The sequence below is a fragment of the Pocillopora damicornis genome, chromosome 4 (assembly GCF_964200805.1).
Source record: "Pocillopora damicornis chromosome 4, jaPocDami1.2, whole genome shotgun sequence".
In the NCBI taxonomy this organism is placed as follows: Eukaryota; Metazoa; Cnidaria; class Anthozoa; order Scleractinia; family Pocilloporidae; genus Pocillopora; species Pocillopora damicornis.
The window spans coordinates 30,512,621-30,529,216 of NC_142673.1; the positions used below are offsets into that span (position 1 = coordinate 30,512,621).

A 16,596-nucleotide genomic window follows, 5' to 3' on the forward strand; every position below is an offset into this window, starting at 1 on the left:
AATCTTTTATTTCGAACTTTGTTATGATTTTCTCTTTATCAAGACATGGAAGGAAACATTGATTGACTCGATTGCACTGCGGCGGTGATAAGTCTCTCCTCATCATATCTTATGCAAATTTTCTAACAGTTTTCTGACAGTTTTCAGATGATTCGAAATATCTTAGTTCCTGTCAAAAGGAAATGATAACTGCCCGAATCTGCTCTTTGTAAGGACATGCCCAGTGTCGTTCAAATTGCTATTGCAACTAGGTTTTACATGTAGTACTGCCACTGACAAGTCACGATTTATACTCTCAGATTCTCAGTGTTTGCGAGCGTTCAATCGAAGTTTTCCTCTTTTTTATGGTTGTTTTTACTTCAGAAAGCGGAAATCTGCTAAAATATATGAAAAATATCCATTTCTTGTCTTCTTTGGAACGACTGATGGAAACTCCACGGAGAAATACAGCATCGTAATAACGTACATGTTTATGACAAATGACCGGTGTGAGGATAGTTTCGTGTAGATCAGCCGACTTCAACATGTTTCAAATGGCATACAAGTATAACAGTGTATCTTCAGAGGATTTCGGATTGCTCAAATTCCCATGAAAGAAGGTGCAGCACTTGGAATCTAGACGATATGCACACGATTTGAGGTACATGTTTTTAGTTACGTCGAGTTGTCCTCCATGAAGGTTGATCAATTTTTTTAAAAAGATGACAATCAGAGGCGAGATATCTCTTCGGGATATTGCTCATAAGATAACATTCTTTCCAAGCCTCACGCGTTTCATTTGTCTGAATCGTTTGTTTTTGAGAACATTAGATGTAAATATCGCCGAATTATGCAATATCTGATTTTGGGCTTTTTTCGCGAATTGCCCCTATAAAAAGTAGAGGTAGGCCCGCAGAGATTTTTACATATTTAAAAACTAGAATATTATAACCAGCTAGGTGGGTAGTTTCAGTTCCAGAATCGGTGTACTTTTGGAGAAATTCAGATAAACGTTTTCCGAGTTTTACCCGACAACAAAAATGACCGAAACTGTACCGAGATAAATAATCTATTGGTGTGCCAATTTGTAACGTTGTATTTAGCTTGAGATAGAGAAATAAACATTTCACTCTTTTTTTGCGACCTTTTTGTATGGAAATGAGGCCCTAGGCCTCGAACAAGCAGGTCTTACAGAGACTTCTTCTTAAGCTTTCTTCTGACGTCTAGTTTGCTGGGATTTCAGAGAAACTAGCGCGCGTACGAATTTTTCCCGAGGGACACCCGCGAAGGTGGGAAGTAACCTCATTACGGTGCCGCTTACACAGGTCCGACGGTCATTTATTCTTAGATATTTCCGCAGTGAAGCGTTTCGGCTGTTGACTATAGCATCTACATTCACTGATTAGAACGTATCGTTGTTGTACGCGTTATGTCATCGTTAATACAATTCCTATCGGGTTTTGCTTTGCTAGCAACTGTCCTTTATAGAGGCTGCCTTTCAAAGAAAAGGGAGTATTTCATCGCAGCAGTTGAGATGGATTGGAATTACGCACCTACAGGATTTAACAACCTTAATGGAGTTCCACTGGAAGACGACAGGTAAACATTTTGATCATTTTTGCGCCACTGTAATATTTTTCTTTGCAAAACTTGCAACTGCTAGGAAAACTGAACTTTCAGCATCGATTCAATTCAAATCTTCAGTAGGACGCTGTTTTTTTCCGAAGCTGCATTTGTGTTATTATTGATTACTCTCATATGAAGAAAGCGAATTAAAAACTGATCAAGAGTAATATATAGCTACCAGCCTCTGTCAGTCTGTTTTTTTTTGCCTTTGTTGTAACACCCTTTATTAGCTTTTCAGGGGTGCGTGATCTGGTTCAATTTTGTTTACTCTGAGCAGATTTTTTAGCGAATTTTTGGACGTACCAAGATTCGAGAAATTGAATACCAATCAAGTCGCACACTAATTTAAACACATTCTCAGACATTCCCGTTATCCTGCTCAACTGTCACTACTTAAAAGGTTAATAAACACTTTCGTGACGCGAACCCCCAAAGATCATATCTTGGTCAGATATTGTTCGAGCAGCGGTAAAGTTTCCGCACAGCCCCATGCTGTCGTAAAAAAAAAATCTGTTTTCCTAATGGAAATGTATTGTTTTTTCATTGTTTTCTCAATTCAAGAACTGATTGCATAATGTAGTATGGCCGTGGGCTGTGCGGAAATTTTACCCAAGCAGATGCCAACAGATTAAATCCAAAGTTGAAACAAATCCAGTCAGAGAGCCTGATTTATTAACATTTAAGATTCATGAGAATTGAATACAATTCAAGTCTCAAACTGATTTAAAAGCATTCTAAGACATTCTTGTTGTGCCGCATAATTTTTCCATATTTAGAAGTAACGTGAACCGCTTGAAAATGATCTTGGTCAGACATTGCTCTAACACATGTCAACAGATTATATGCCGAAACTGCTTTAAAAACGAATTCCATCCATGATTGGCAAGGTTAGCTGATATGCAATCGTTCACGCAAAATTTGTGCCAGCTTGTCAACCTTCACAAATCTTAGAGACGCAGACCGGTTAAGAATTAAGCTTATCCATCATCTTTTATGTGTTTATTCATCGCCACTAATTACTACATACTGATTAGCATTCACTTCACAGCGCATCATTTGAAACAAAGAAACCTTTGATTATTACAAACAAGCCGCCTAAAATAATTACGTTAAAACTGATGTGCAGTTATGCGAGCCCCTAGATGTATCTGCTTAGCAGAGGTATTTTGTGGCGAGTGAGTGCGAGATTTTGCGAACGAGCTTGACAACAGTATATGGTTTTAAAAAGGCAAAGGTTACGCCTCCGTTCAGTGTCTTCTGGCATCCTCCAAGGGATTGTCTTGGAGCCCACGTTATATCTTTACTTTCTACACAAGCGATCTTGTTGAGTCCGTCCAGTCATCGACCTGGGTCCATCTGTAAGTACGCGGACGACACCACCATACATTGCATCGGGAAGACCATAGACCATAGACGAAGTGTCTGCTGCGTTAAATCAATCCCTAACAGAGTTGTACGGTCTGGTGCCTGAGGAAAAAGCTGACACCACACTCAAAGAAATCAAAGAATGTATTTTAATTTACAGATGATCGTTGACTGACCCCTCTAAGTTATTGCCTCGGAGGTAATAACTTAGAATGGATAACACACAGTGGACTCCTGGGTGTGGATATTGATGACAAGCTGGGCTGGTCCATTAATTTTAAGGGACTAAAGAATAGCTTTGCTAGTAAACTAGGTGTTATGAAGAAGAGCAGATTGTTACCCAAACAAGATCTTTTAAACCTGTACTTCAGAGTTATAATTCCTACAGTCGCGTACGCTATCTCCGTACGGGGAGGCATAAATCGGCAAAACGATCAAAATTATTGCAGTGATGCTAAACTACAAAAATTGTACATTCGTACAGCGTGCATATTCATAGAATAACGGGTTGAAGCGAAATAATCGAGCACCTGCTGAAGGAAGCTCCGTAGGGTTTTCGCTAAATGTTGGCGCGCGCGCCAGCGTAATGTTTTTCTGAAAATTTTTTTTGTTTTCGCTTTTAGAGGTCACTAAAAGCCATCAAAAGGCAATGAGCAGGGTTTGGACTATCGCTTGCTGTAAACTAAGGTTCGACGAAAGGAGGCGCTCACCAGTGATAATTTGGTTTTGCCTTTGATTTTCTCCAATTTGCTTCAGTGAAATGCCTTAAAATTTTCACAACTTGTGAAATTTGTCCTGCCGATCATTTAAAAGCCGAGAAAAATAGGGTTACAAAGGCAGTTTCCTAACTATTTGCAATTTTGTGTTTTCTTCCTCTATCTCAGATTTGGTCTTATGAATTTTTTTCCTAGAGGCACTAGGAAGGAAACAAATATGTTTGACGGACGGGCCAGCAAATCTTAGGAAATTCCACCAAAGGAAACGCTATAAATGTTACTCGAAAGATCCTTATTTTCTTTGTCACAGAACATTACGTAATGGAATAGAACTTCGCTAAGACCTGTCACCTTTTGACAATCTTTCCCACGGTATTTTCTTTTCGGTTGACCTCTTTTTCAGGGGTAGAATGCTTATAAATATTACGGGTGCAGTTGTTAGAAACCCTAGATTCCATTAGATAAAAACCGCAATAAGTTAAACTGATTCTAACACACCTTTTCAGATAACAATCGTGCGATCGTATTGAGCCGCGATGTTTGTTTTGCATGTTGTCACTTTTAAAGCTCGCGCTATGTTCACACCCAGATCTCGCGCGATCAAAAGACCCTACGGAGCCTCTTAAAGATAAATTGTGCCATAAATAACTCCATAAATGAATTTTGTAATAAAATTTGGATATGACGTGCGCTGTCATTGGTTGAAAGAGCGTGCTCTATGAGAGTATAGAGCATAGGGCTGAGCTGAGGCCATCACGCCATCTGCCAAATTATACTATGTCCGACTTTCTCCAGGACTTTTCCTTAGTTTTTTTTTTCTTTAATTGAAAGTGAAATTTCGGAACAGGCAAGTCGGCAAATACAACAGAAGAACCGAACAAAGGTTTGTAAACATACTGTAATTGACGTTATTATAAAGTGAGCAGAGACGAAAATCCTCAAAGAGTAAACAAAATGGACAGTCCGAGTTTTGAAGGTTTTCACGTACGGTAATAAAAATCAAACACAGCTAACTCTCTTGTAGTATATTATAGTTTCGTGTTCAAAAACAAAATAGAAAAAACAATATGGTGATGAAAAATATAGCCAAACTAGCATAACCGTTGAAGTCCATACTAATCATGACAGTGTCAAGTTGAGGTCAAACGCGGCTAGCTCATCATGGCGATCTCCGGTCATCGCAGTCAAGTAAGCCTCAGGAATTACATCGGCCGCCCTTTGAGAGAACAACTAAGAGCTTGCTCTAATATCCTTTCCGATGCGTTGAGTGGAAAGCCACATCAGTCACTGCAGCCGAGTTTTATGGCTCTGTCATCCCGAGCGATCGTCATGTTCCGGTAAATTCGGCTGTAGTTCATTCATAAAACACACGCTTGAACAGTTTTTCCTCTAATTGTCATGTGAAAAAAAACTTGCGTGTTCTTATGAGCCACAATTCGGCCGGATTTCACTGAACATTTTACTTTACGATTCTTTAATGAAGACTAAAAGGCTTCAGGCGAAAGAGTTAAATTCGACCTGCCGAACCATTAAGTTTGTAACTATTGAAGAATGTGAACTTTGATGGTTTTTGAACTATGATGGTTTGACATTTTTGACAGCTTTAGTCTTGTACAGCCAATCAGATTATTTTAACCATTCTAAAAGGGATTCTGATTGGCTTATTGTAGCGAGCGTTATGAGAGTATAGAGCATGCTGACGACACTGTTGTTCGCTTTGGAAATAGGGTTTGTTTTGAAAATTAAAAGTAGTGTGTGGGAAATTTAACGGGTTCTTAAGCTTTATTATGAAACAAATAGAGAAGCCTTGACTGTGCTCTGTTCTGTTGTAAAGCACTTAGGAAGCGGCTAGAGCACTCAAGAAGTAAAGAGACTCAACTACGTCTCCTATTTCCCCCCTACACTTCTTTCGTGCTCTAGCCGCTTCCTGTGTGCTTTAAGACAGACAAGACTTCCCTATTTTTTAAACTGTCGTGCATTTTTCGTTTCCCTTTGGATTATCTTTGTATCTTCGAGCGGTGTACGGGTGTGGTTCTCAATAGAAACTCAAGGCACAAAATGTATTTATCTTTTCGACTCCTAATGGTTGACAAGGACGGAGTAGTAGGCATAAATATACGTATCATATGAGCTGAATTTTCAGATGAATTTATACAATTGGCCCTGCAATGCAGAAATTTTGGATAAAGCAGCCTTTTGCATATTGTGTAAATTGGACCTTCAAATAATCTACTTTTCCTTTCCAGTGATGGGTCTCAATTTACTGTGTCAGGCCATCACAGGATAGGAAGGGTCTATCGTAAGGTCCTTTACAGAGAGTTCACCGATGGGACCTTCACGAAGCAAAAACCTCATCCAAAGTACTTAGGATTGCTTGGTCCCATAATAAAAGCTGAAGTTGGTGATACTCTAGAGGTTCACTTCAAGAACATGGCCTCAGACCGCCCCTTCACGATGCACCCGCATGGAGTCTTTTATGATAAGGCCTCAGAGGGAGCCCTCTATAATGATCATACTCAGGGAGACCTGAAAGAGGACGATCACGTTCAACCAGGTGGGAGCCGTGTTTATCTGTGGACAATTCCAGAAACTCACGCACCGACTAAAAGTGATGAGAACTGCCTCACTTGAGCGTACCATTCACATGTCAAACCCACTCCAGATATCAACACTGGTTTAATTGGTGAGTAGTTTACAGTATCCACTTATTTCAGTCCGTGGTGAATAATGTTGATGGTTCCTAAACCCAGCGTACCTTAAACTCAGTTTTTTTCTTATGGGGATTTTGTTTAACACTGTGGTCAGTATTATCCCCAGTTTGTTTTCAGTCTTGTAAAATATTAACTTTTTCTCTCGACGAACAGGGGCAATCTTAACTTGTAAGAAGGGAACCTTAGATGCAAACACTGGGGCTCGAACAGATGTAAACAAGGATTTCGTTGTGTTGTTTACTGTAATGGACGAGAACAAGAGTTGGCTTCTTGATAAAAATATCAAACAATTTTGCACTGATCCTGACGGAGCCATGAAGAAAAAAACAGATGGTGGATTTGTAAAAAGCAATAAAATGTATGGTATCAATGGCAGAGTGTTTGGTAACTTAGAAGGTCTGGATTTGTGCCTTGGAGACAAAATAAGCTGGCATATGGTAGGCATCGGCACTGATACTGACGTTCACGGAGGTAATAATCTTTTAACTTCTGTAAACAGTTTTACCCACAGGTGTCTCTCGTTCTTGAAACTTGTCACTTCGTCAATTTGTTGTTTATTTTTTTAAATTCTATTAGCTAACGTATTCCAACGAATCATTTGACAAATCCAAATTTTTTTCTCCTCGCCTTTTATTCCCTTCTTGTAAACCTGCTCTTCAGAATTTCATTGACTCCGCTCTCTTTGCCACACCTTTCTCACTCTAGATTCTGGATTTTGTATTTGTAATTCCGTGATTGGTGCATCCCCAATCAAACATAAGGGAAGCATTTTTAGTGGAAATACTTTATTTAATAAAGGGGAAAGTTTCTAAAGAAACTGTGGTGCTGCGTCGGTGGGAGAGTATAGCAGGTAATTTAGTGTTAACAACTGAGTTGAAAACGTAAATTAGCCACCGTAAAGGGTGAAAAAGCTGACGTTTCGAGCGTTAGCCCTTCGTCAGAGCTATTGCTGTGGGAAAAATGTATAAAAATATGGGGGAAAAATCATCAAGGCAAAAACAAATTGGCCTTCTTGTTCACGACATTTAACTTTGTTTGAATAATTACGATAGACCTGCATAGAGTTTCTTTGATCTTTTTAGGCCCCATCGCCGTAAAATTTAATAGCACATAGCAAGTCGGATAAAGTACTCCGTTGAGCCTGACCAGCCACAACCCCTCGTGCTTCTCCACAGACTGGTCTCAGAGAAGTTTTTGCCACAAAAGCTTATCAAATTCCTCTTTTTCAGTAGATCTAACTAAGTGGAAAATGGCTCAAGTCGAACAATATAGGGAGGGAGGTTGTTCTCATACCCTTGAACATTTGTGTGATGAAGAGTAATAATTACCCTTACAAAAGTTGTGTTAGACACTTGAGTAACCATATATTGTATCCAATCCGCGGCAGCATATTTTCACGGCCAGACGTTTACAATTGACAAACATCTCAGAAGTGTTGCCACTCTTTTGCCTGCCACGTTTGTGACAACAAGTATGACCGCCATAAATCCGGGAACTTGGCTCTTGAACTGCATGGTGACCAGTAACTACGACGGAGGGATGTATGCTTTGTTCAACGTAACCAAATGTGACCGCGATATTAAAGCACCAATCGCTAGCGGAGGTCGCACGCGAAGATACTTTATCGCTGCCGAAGAGAAGATGTGGAATTATGGTCCTAGCGGAGTAAACCAAATAACTGGAGATGATCTATTAAAGCCCGGGAGGTAACTTGGATAGATTTTAAGCGCGGTTATCAATATGTTAAAAGTTTAAGAAAACTGTAAGATGCTCTTCACAGTCAGGGTAAATTAATTCAGTCCAAAGTAGCTTGATTTGGACAAACGCAAAGGTTCCATTCTACGTTTTATTGTAATTGAATTGTACCTGGTAGATAACGAAAACAGACAGAGTTCAACATCCAAAAAAATTAAAAGCCACATCAAGCTAAGTAACAAGGGACAAAAAACAGGGCGATAAGTGTTATAGCAACTTCTTCTATTTTTTCTGATGTCACTTTGTTATCCAAATGCGTGTTTGCACTAGTGATTCTTCAAGGTACTTCATTAAGAGCAACAGCAGAATTGGAGGCACCTACAAAAAAGCTCTCTTTATCGAGTACACAGACGACACGTTTATCACTCCAAAGAATCGCACTGAAGATGAAATCCATCTTGGTTCGTTGGGACCTGTTGTCCGTGGAGAGGTTGGAGACACTATAGAGGTGGTCTTTCGCAACAAGGTCAGTTTAACGTCGGCTTCACGAATTAATAGGCGTGCAATTAGCTCTACCTAATATATCAGTAGGCGCATTCGATTCATGTAAGTTCACCTGACGGTAACCTTTATTAAACCAAACTCCTACGATAAATGGTGTACAACATGTATGTCTTATCCCAGGCATTTTTACAATTTCTAACGTGTTTGCAGCATCTATGTACTAATTCGCGAGCGTGCTTACACATACAAAAAGATCATTCTCTCTCGCAAACATGAATGGCCCTCGCTGATTTTTTGCGATGTAAAAGGCGCTTACTTAATGCAGAACTGCGGAAAAACTTTTAAGTAATATTGAGCGTAAATTTTAGGCGTCAAGAAACTACAGTGTTCATCCAATCGGATTGCTTTATAACAAATCTAACGAAGGAGCATTGTATGAGGATGGTACATCCGGGAAAGACAAGGATGATGACGAAATAAGGCCAAACGGAACGTTTACATACAAGTGGACTATACCCGAGGAAATGGGTCCCAGAGATACAGACGCACAGTGTTTAACCAGAATGTACTTGTCAAGTGTGAACCCAACGAAGGACAGATATTCAGGTACGCACTAAGTCATGACAGAATTCATGACTGCGTATAGATAACGCGGTGGCCTAGGTATAGCCTACTGGACGTCGTTTTGTGTTTTTCTCTTGGGCAAGACACTTCACTAATTACTAGTTGAATTATTTAGGAATTGTCACCAGCAGACTGTCAGAGAGATCTAAGTAGATGCTGGCGAAGACAGTGGGGGTGGGAGTGGGGGTGAAGGGGAGTAAACCTGCAGTACACCAGTATCCTACACGAGAGAGGCAGGCGTGACTCTTAGTCACTGAAATTTCCATAAACCAGAATATTTTCTGGCAGCTATATTTGTGAATCAATCTCTTCAGACTCCTCTGTCTCCTCCTTTGAGCTCGATATTCAAATGAAAGTTTTATACGTTATACTGAAAAACATGTGGCGAAAATTTTCGTTTTGTTCTCTGTAGGACTGATGAATTGGCTGAGATAAATCGAGTGACGCCCTGTTCCTAGAGGTTTCCTTCTTAGAAGTCTTTCGCTGTAGTTGTTGCCACCATCATGAATGCGCCATTTTCTCGTATCTTTATAAGCTACGGAATTTATTGAATTTTTTATTTTTCCTGCTTTTAGGTCTTTTTGGTCCCTTGCTGATCTGCAAGAAAGGAAGTTTGGACTCCAAAAACAAGCAAAAGAATGTGGATAAGGAGTTTGTTCTACATTTTGTTGTTACCTTAGAAAAAAATTCCTGGTACTACGATGATAATAAGGAACTGGCCGGCGATCCATCCTCTATAGACGAAAGTATGTATTCATTAGGACTGTACTGTAACGTCATAGGCTTTTAAAAAATTTTCTTTTGTCATATTCTACTTATCACACGTTGCTTGCTGAGAGAAAGCGCTGGAAAAAATTGTTGTGTCGCCTTTGTTGAGGAAAGATTTACTGTGTGAGAGAGCATGTCAAGTTCTCTGGTTAATGCTCAGTCTACAGCGCAACTTTCAACGCTTGACTTGGGAAAGACGGTTTACTTACTTAGTTTACTTATTTAGAATAAAATCCTTTGGACAGATGTCAACAACTATTTGCAGCACAGAAACGACGTAAACATGACCTTATCATGACCAAATTATCGAGCAGAATGACTCTGCTATGGTGTACTTTATTGTATCTGTCGATCAACCAATCGGTCAGGAGATAAATCATTCAATGAATAAATTTTTTATATTTTACTTCATTGTAAGGTGTGCCTTTATCATGAAATTGTTGTTGTCTTTTAGGTGACGTGGCTTACATTAACAGTAACAAGATGCATGACGTTAATGGATATGTTTTCGGCAATCAACAAGGTCTGCGCATGTGCAAAGGAGACCGTGTGTCGTGGCACATCATGAGCGGAATATTGATGCACAGCCCCTATTTCTATGGCAACACGGTCACCTTTAATGGCAAAAGGGCAGATGCTGTGGGGCAAATACAAGGTGTGGACTGTCAAAACATATAAACAAGGGGTCAAACAAACAAACCAATTATAAAGGAGTAATACGACCGCCGTCAAAGTTCGGAATGTTTGCTTTACTGCAAATAAAATGACTAGATACAGAAAAGTGTTTACTCGCATGAGTTGAAACAGTCTATCAGTTAATGCGCTCATTTGTTGCAATCTTCAGTCTTCAGTTGTAAAGTACGCCTAATTCATGTAGTTGTTGTAAATAGCCTGATTTGAAAAGGCAATGAAAAAAAGGAACAAGTTCAGAGAGGCTGCTTAGCTTTTGAATTGGCATCAATCTTTATGAGTGATTAACTCATTCTAACAAAATATTATTTGTTTTCGAAGTGACCGAATCTTCAGAAACCACTGCAAATGTTTTTGTTTGCTGTCCATAGGATCTTTTGCAACAGTTTACATGACTCCAGATGACCCTGGGCAATGGGAAATAGTTTGCAAGACAACAAGTCATTTAACTCTTGGAATGCAAACAAAATACACGGTCCTTGACAATTGTGGGAACTCTTCATCAGAGCAGACAACTGGTAAGGTGAGGCGTTACTATATCGCTGCTGTGGAGGAGATCTGGGACTATGCACCTACTGGTCGAGACATCTTAGGAGGAAAACCACTGGAAGAAAGCGAGTGAGTGGTTCACTGCTGAGATAAACACCCGATTGCAAAAACACTTACGCCTAAAAAGCATCATCCATGAACGATGAGACCTTGCGGCTTCATGGGAAATGTTAGCACACTTACAGAAACAGTGCTTCACTTTTTCCATTATTCATGGCAAATCTTGGTTCATGATAATTCTTTCCCTCCAAGAAAGCGTGGATGGCTTCTGTCATTTACCACGTGCAACTAATTGTGGTTATCATGTATATATGTACCCATAAAGCCGTTGGGTCTCGTCGTTAGACCTGTCCCGGTTGTGGTAGCTTTTGAGCAAGTTTTGACATTTGGAGCAGCTTTTTGCGGTTCTAGCAAACTCGAGAAATTTTTGCCTACATGAGCATTTTTTGAGCAAAATGTAATCAACGATTTGATAGAACACTTCAATTTATGCGAGTTTCTTGAATGTTTATCAACCTTTGTAACACATAAACAGTCACTTGACAGCGTTTTGTAGGCCTATATATATACAAATGTGGGGGTAGAGTCTACCTTGGCATAAAGTGCTCAATGCTGTGGTAGCGGAGCTGGGTATATATAAGTGAAAGAATCAAAGGGGACGCATCGATTCTCTGTTACTCTGAGTTTCGCGCCTAAGCGCTCGTCAGACAGAACTTGCGGTATATATATATATTTATAGACAGACATCAAATGAACCACTTGTTTTGTTCCGTTTGACTTAAAACTAATAACAAATAGATTCCACTTTCCAAAATTTTTGTTCAGCTAAAGATCTTTTGAAGCTCCTGAAACTTGATAAATATCGCGTTATAGATTGTAATTATTACATAGACCATCTTAAGTACTTAATAGACCTTTTATTCCACATATACACTTATTTTTTCCGTTCAGTCAATGTAAATTAAATTTCTAATTTCACGTTTATTTTCAGCGAAGCCAAATCATACACCACTAATGGTCCAAAACGCATCGGTCATAAATACAAGAAAGCGCGTTTCCATGAATTTACAGATGACACCTTTACAACGAAGAAGGAAAGAAAGACTGACTATGAAAAACACCTTGGAATTATGGGGCCAATCATTAGAGCGGAGATTGGAGACACAGTGGAGGTTGTATTAAAGAATATGGCCACGAAAAGTTATTCGATTCATCCCGATGGATTATTCTACAAGTAAGCAAGGACAGCTTGATATTCAATTAACTTGTTTTCTATTTTCTTATCGCGGCTTATAGCCTTGGCATCAGACTTCACAATTGCTCTTGATAATGTCGTCCAATCGACTTCACTTGGAACTTTGGATTGGCCAGAAACGAACTGAAAAAACTATTATGGTGAACTTTAGCTAAGCGTGGGTCAAGAAATTAACTCTCTTATTCAGATTGTTGTTTTGCGGAGAGCTGTTTTACTTCAAATTTTTGCTCCATTATATCTTTTTGACAGGAAAAAGTATGAAGGTTCGAATTATCAAGATGGGACCACAGGGGATGACAAAAACGATAACGCAGTCGCCCCTGGGATGCAGTTCAAATATGTGTGGCAAGTCCCTGAGCGAGCGGGACCAACACCGAATGAAGACGACTGTTTAGCGTGGGCATACTTCTCTGATACACATGCGGTGACAGACTTCTACACCGGACTGGTTGGACCGCTTCTTGTTTGTAAAAAGGTATACAATGATCCAACAATGCGGATAATGACACTTAATCAGAGTGCTAAATTGAAGCTTCAATTTTGACTTTCCTTGTGTTAAACTTTGCCGAAAAAAGCGTATTTTCCGTATTTTTACGGGGGCTTTTTATGATCTTCAGCGGAACAGACATTCGGGAAAATGGAATCTTTTTGTTTTTGATTTTTCTTTCAACAACAGGGAACACTTACAGAAGAAAATTCTCGTCGGGGCGTGGATCGAGAGTTCTTTCTGCTTTTCGCCACATTTGACGAAAACAGGAGCTGGTATCTGGACGATAACATTAATGAATACTGCTTGGATCCAGGTCCTATTGATGAACTGAAGAGCGATCCTGGGTTCCAATTGAGCAACCAGAACTACGCAATCAATGGTTTTCTGTATGGAAATTTACAAGGCCTTGAAATGTACAAAGGAGAGAAGGTGGAATGGTATCTAATGGGTCTTGGAGACTTGACAGATGTCCACACAGTACATTTTCATGGACAGACCTTCCTTTATGTAAGACACAGTAATAACACCTATGGGTTGTATCCTTGAAGATTAAGTTAGCAGTCATTCTTTATCGCCTGGGTGGGGTAGGGGAGTGGAGGGGGGGGGGATTCGAGGATTTTGGCGGGATCGCTTAGTTTTCAGGGGGAAAGGAGTGGGGATCAGTCGTGGCCAACAGAGTCTAAAGGAGGGACAATATGAAATTAACCGCCAACGTGAGGGGGATTCATAAGAATATAATAGAAACTTATAGGGGAGGGGGAAATCATAAGAATATAACAGAAACTTATAAGGGGGGGGAGATCGTAAGAATATAACAGAAACTTATAAGGGGGGGGAGAGATCATAAGAATACAACAGAAACTTATGGGGGGGGGAGATCATAAGAATACAACAAAGCCTTAAGGGGAGGGGATCATAAGAACTAAAAGAGCCTTGTGGGAAGGGATCATAAGAATATCTCAGAGCCTCATGGGGAGGGGGGTCAGAATATAACAGAGCCTTATGGGAGGGGGTCAACAATACAACAGGGCCCTATTGGAGGGGGATCAGAATATAACAGAGCGTTATGGGGAGGGGATTATCAGAATATTTCAGAGCCCTATGAGAGGGGGATCAGAATATAACAGAGCCTTATGGGAGGGGGTCAACAATACAACAGGGCCCAATGGGAGGGGGATCAGAATATAACAGAGCCTTATGAGAGGGGGATCAGAATATAACAGAGCCTTATGGGAGGGGGATCAGAATATAACAGAGCCTTATGAGAGGGGGATCAGAATATAACAGAGCCTTATGAGAGGGGGATCAGAATATAACAGCGCCTTATGAGAGGGGGATCAGAATATAACAGAGCCTTATGAGAGGGGGATCAGAATCAACAATACAACAAGGCCCTATTGGAGGGGGAATAAAATATAACGGAGCCTTATGAGAGGTGGATCAGAATATAACAGAGCCTTATGAGAGGGGGATCAGAATATAACAAAGCCTTATGAGAGGGGGATCAGAATATAACAGAGCCTTATGGGAGGGGGTCAACAATACAACAGGGCCCTATTGGAGGGGGATCAGAATATAACAGAGCGTTATGGGGAGGGGATTATCAGAATATTTCAGAGCCCTATGGGAGGGGATCATTAAAAAATGGCCGAGCCTTACTGAGGGGAGGGGTCATTAGAATTCAACAGAACCTTAGGGGAGGGGGTCATAAGAATATAAGAGAGCCTTATGAGGGGGGGGGGGGCATGAGAATACAACTGAGCCTTATGGGAGGATCAGATAAATTTTATCTTTACACAACTAAAAAACTTAACCCCCTCCTCCCTCCCCCCCTTTCGCCCACATAAAAAAAAGGTCAAAGGTCTCTTAGGGGATGTCAAACAGATGCAGACAATACTCCCGCTAAACTCAACATACTTAGGGCCATTTATGATTAGAAAAAAAGTAGCGAACATTGATCCATTGTCCAGGAAAAACACTCGTTGAAACTTGTCATTATTCTCGTACCTAGACCATCCACAGCCAGTTACACGGCAGGATCTGAGTTCGAGGTTAATTTGTTGTCTGAACGTTGATTTGTTAATAGTGATAAGCTTCAACAGAGGATAACAGATTGAAAAAAAAAAAATTCGATACCTTAAGTGACTCACTTGTTTTGATTATATTAGGAACCCATTGAAAGGCTCCTGTTGCATTCAATACATCGACTGTCTAAAACCTCGGCAAACCCTTTCGAATATAACGCTCTTGTTCTCTTATACTACGTGGTTTCTCTAGCTGGGATGTTTGGTTCTGTTTCCTTTCTCTCTACCGCAGAAATCGACCACAATGCACCGAGAGGACGTATATGACATTTTCCCAGGAGTCTATGCTACCGTGGAAATGATGCCCGACAGCGTAGGAGACTGGTTACTACACTGTCACGTGAACAATCACTTGGCAGGCGGAATGGAAACACTTTTCTCAGTCATGGAAGCGACTGGTAAGTGCTCATTCTTCATTAGCACGCTCGCTTAGACACTTGTGCATTGATTTTAAAACGACACTTACTTGGCTGTTAACTACGCCCTGTTAAGTAAATGACTTGATAAAACCTTTCGAGTCTTGTCTTTAATTCTTTTGTTGTTGTTGTTGTTAGTTAATTGTGTTTAACGTGTTTATTGGAAGTTTGAAACTAATGTAAATTTAGGGATTAAAGTGTGAAGTCTTGATGTCTTTTTTCCGTTTTTTGTTCAATAGAAAAGCCAACAGTTTACAGCACGGCTTCCAAAGCAGAATTCGACAGAATAATTTTCACGACTCTACTTGTTTTCATTTTGTTTTTGCTTGCTGCTTGATCCCAAAGTTCCTGGTTTTTCGATCAAAACGAGTTTGAGATGATGTTTTGAGCCCTTGGGTCTTTCTCAAGCAGCTAAGTAATTCAAACATTTAACATATAAAGTGTGTTACTGTAACCAGTGAGTTTTCACTTCCATCAAGTGGAAGAATCTAGACATTTATTCTTTTTTAACTTTCATAAGCGTCTCGGAGTTTTGACAGGTTTTTAGGAGTTTCATGGAGTCTATCATTTTTTAAACGTCAGAATGATCATTTGGAACACTGAGTAATTTGTTAGTTTTTTGAATGGTATTGTATTACTTGCAAATTAGTTGACGTTTGTAAATTGTAATCAAGTCACAGCTGTTTTCTTTTAGAGTAAAGGAAAGAGTGCACTTCAAGATGTTTAATTCATTGTTATTGTTAAAACATGTTTAAAACAGGGAACCTTTTCGCCAAGCATGTCGCAAGCGAATCGTGAGCGAATTGCATGTAAACCGCAAGAAAACCGCTGACAAACGGCGCGTAAAGCGATAGCAAGTGGCAAGAGACCCAAGCAGTCATATCTGTACTTAGCCTGCACGACTATGCGCCAATGTCTGGTGTGGAAATCCCTATTGGTAAAACAAAACAGAAAGCAAAACAAAGCATAACTGTAGCTAACGCTAAGCCACAAAGGACACCTGGGTAATTTTCCGAGTTTCTTAGCGCGCATTTCCCAAAAACACGTGTGCGGGCAAAGTGTGGTGCGAACGTCAGATTCTCAGCAGTCAAAGTCGTCTTGTTAGTTTTGAACTTAAATGGAGC

At 40.1% G+C, this 16,596-nt stretch overlaps 1 protein-coding gene across 1 annotated transcript; it reads left to right on the forward strand.

The window, feature by feature from the left end:
- Positions 1-1,302: 1,302 nt before the first annotated feature.
- LOC113677012 (hephaestin-like protein) lies at positions 1,303-16,190 on the forward strand. Its single transcript, XM_089203653.1, has 14 exons — positions 1,303-1,578; positions 5,933-6,369; positions 6,551-6,868; positions 7,785-8,103; positions 8,423-8,618; positions 8,965-9,202; positions 9,796-9,966; positions 10,443-10,643; positions 11,050-11,296; positions 12,219-12,461; positions 12,732-12,957; positions 13,159-13,479; positions 15,289-15,454; positions 15,712-16,190. Exons 3-14 carry the CDS (start codon positions 6,643-6,645, stop codon positions 15,807-15,809), a joined length of 2,652 nt encoding a protein of 883 aa, XP_089059779.1. The 5' UTR covers positions 1,303-1,578; positions 5,933-6,369; positions 6,551-6,642; the 3' UTR covers positions 15,810-16,190.
- The last annotated feature ends 406 nt before the right edge of the window (positions 16,191-16,596 follow it).

What these genes read in the sequence shown, in the direction of transcription:
- LOC113677012 (XM_089203653.1), top strand. Translation starts at nt 6,643, where the DNA reads ATGGACGAGAACAAGAGTTGGCTTCTTGATAAAAATATCAAACAATTT. An exon ending in TGATACTGACGTTCACGGAG is followed by an intron (nt 6,869 to 7,784) that starts GTAATAATCTTT and finishes AATCCGCGGCAG; the next exon opens with CATATTTTCACGGCCAGACG. An exon ending in AAACCACTGGAAGAAAGCGA is followed by an intron (nt 11,297 to 12,218) that starts GTGAGTGGTTCA and finishes GTTTATTTTCAG; the next exon opens with CGAAGCCAAATCATACACCA.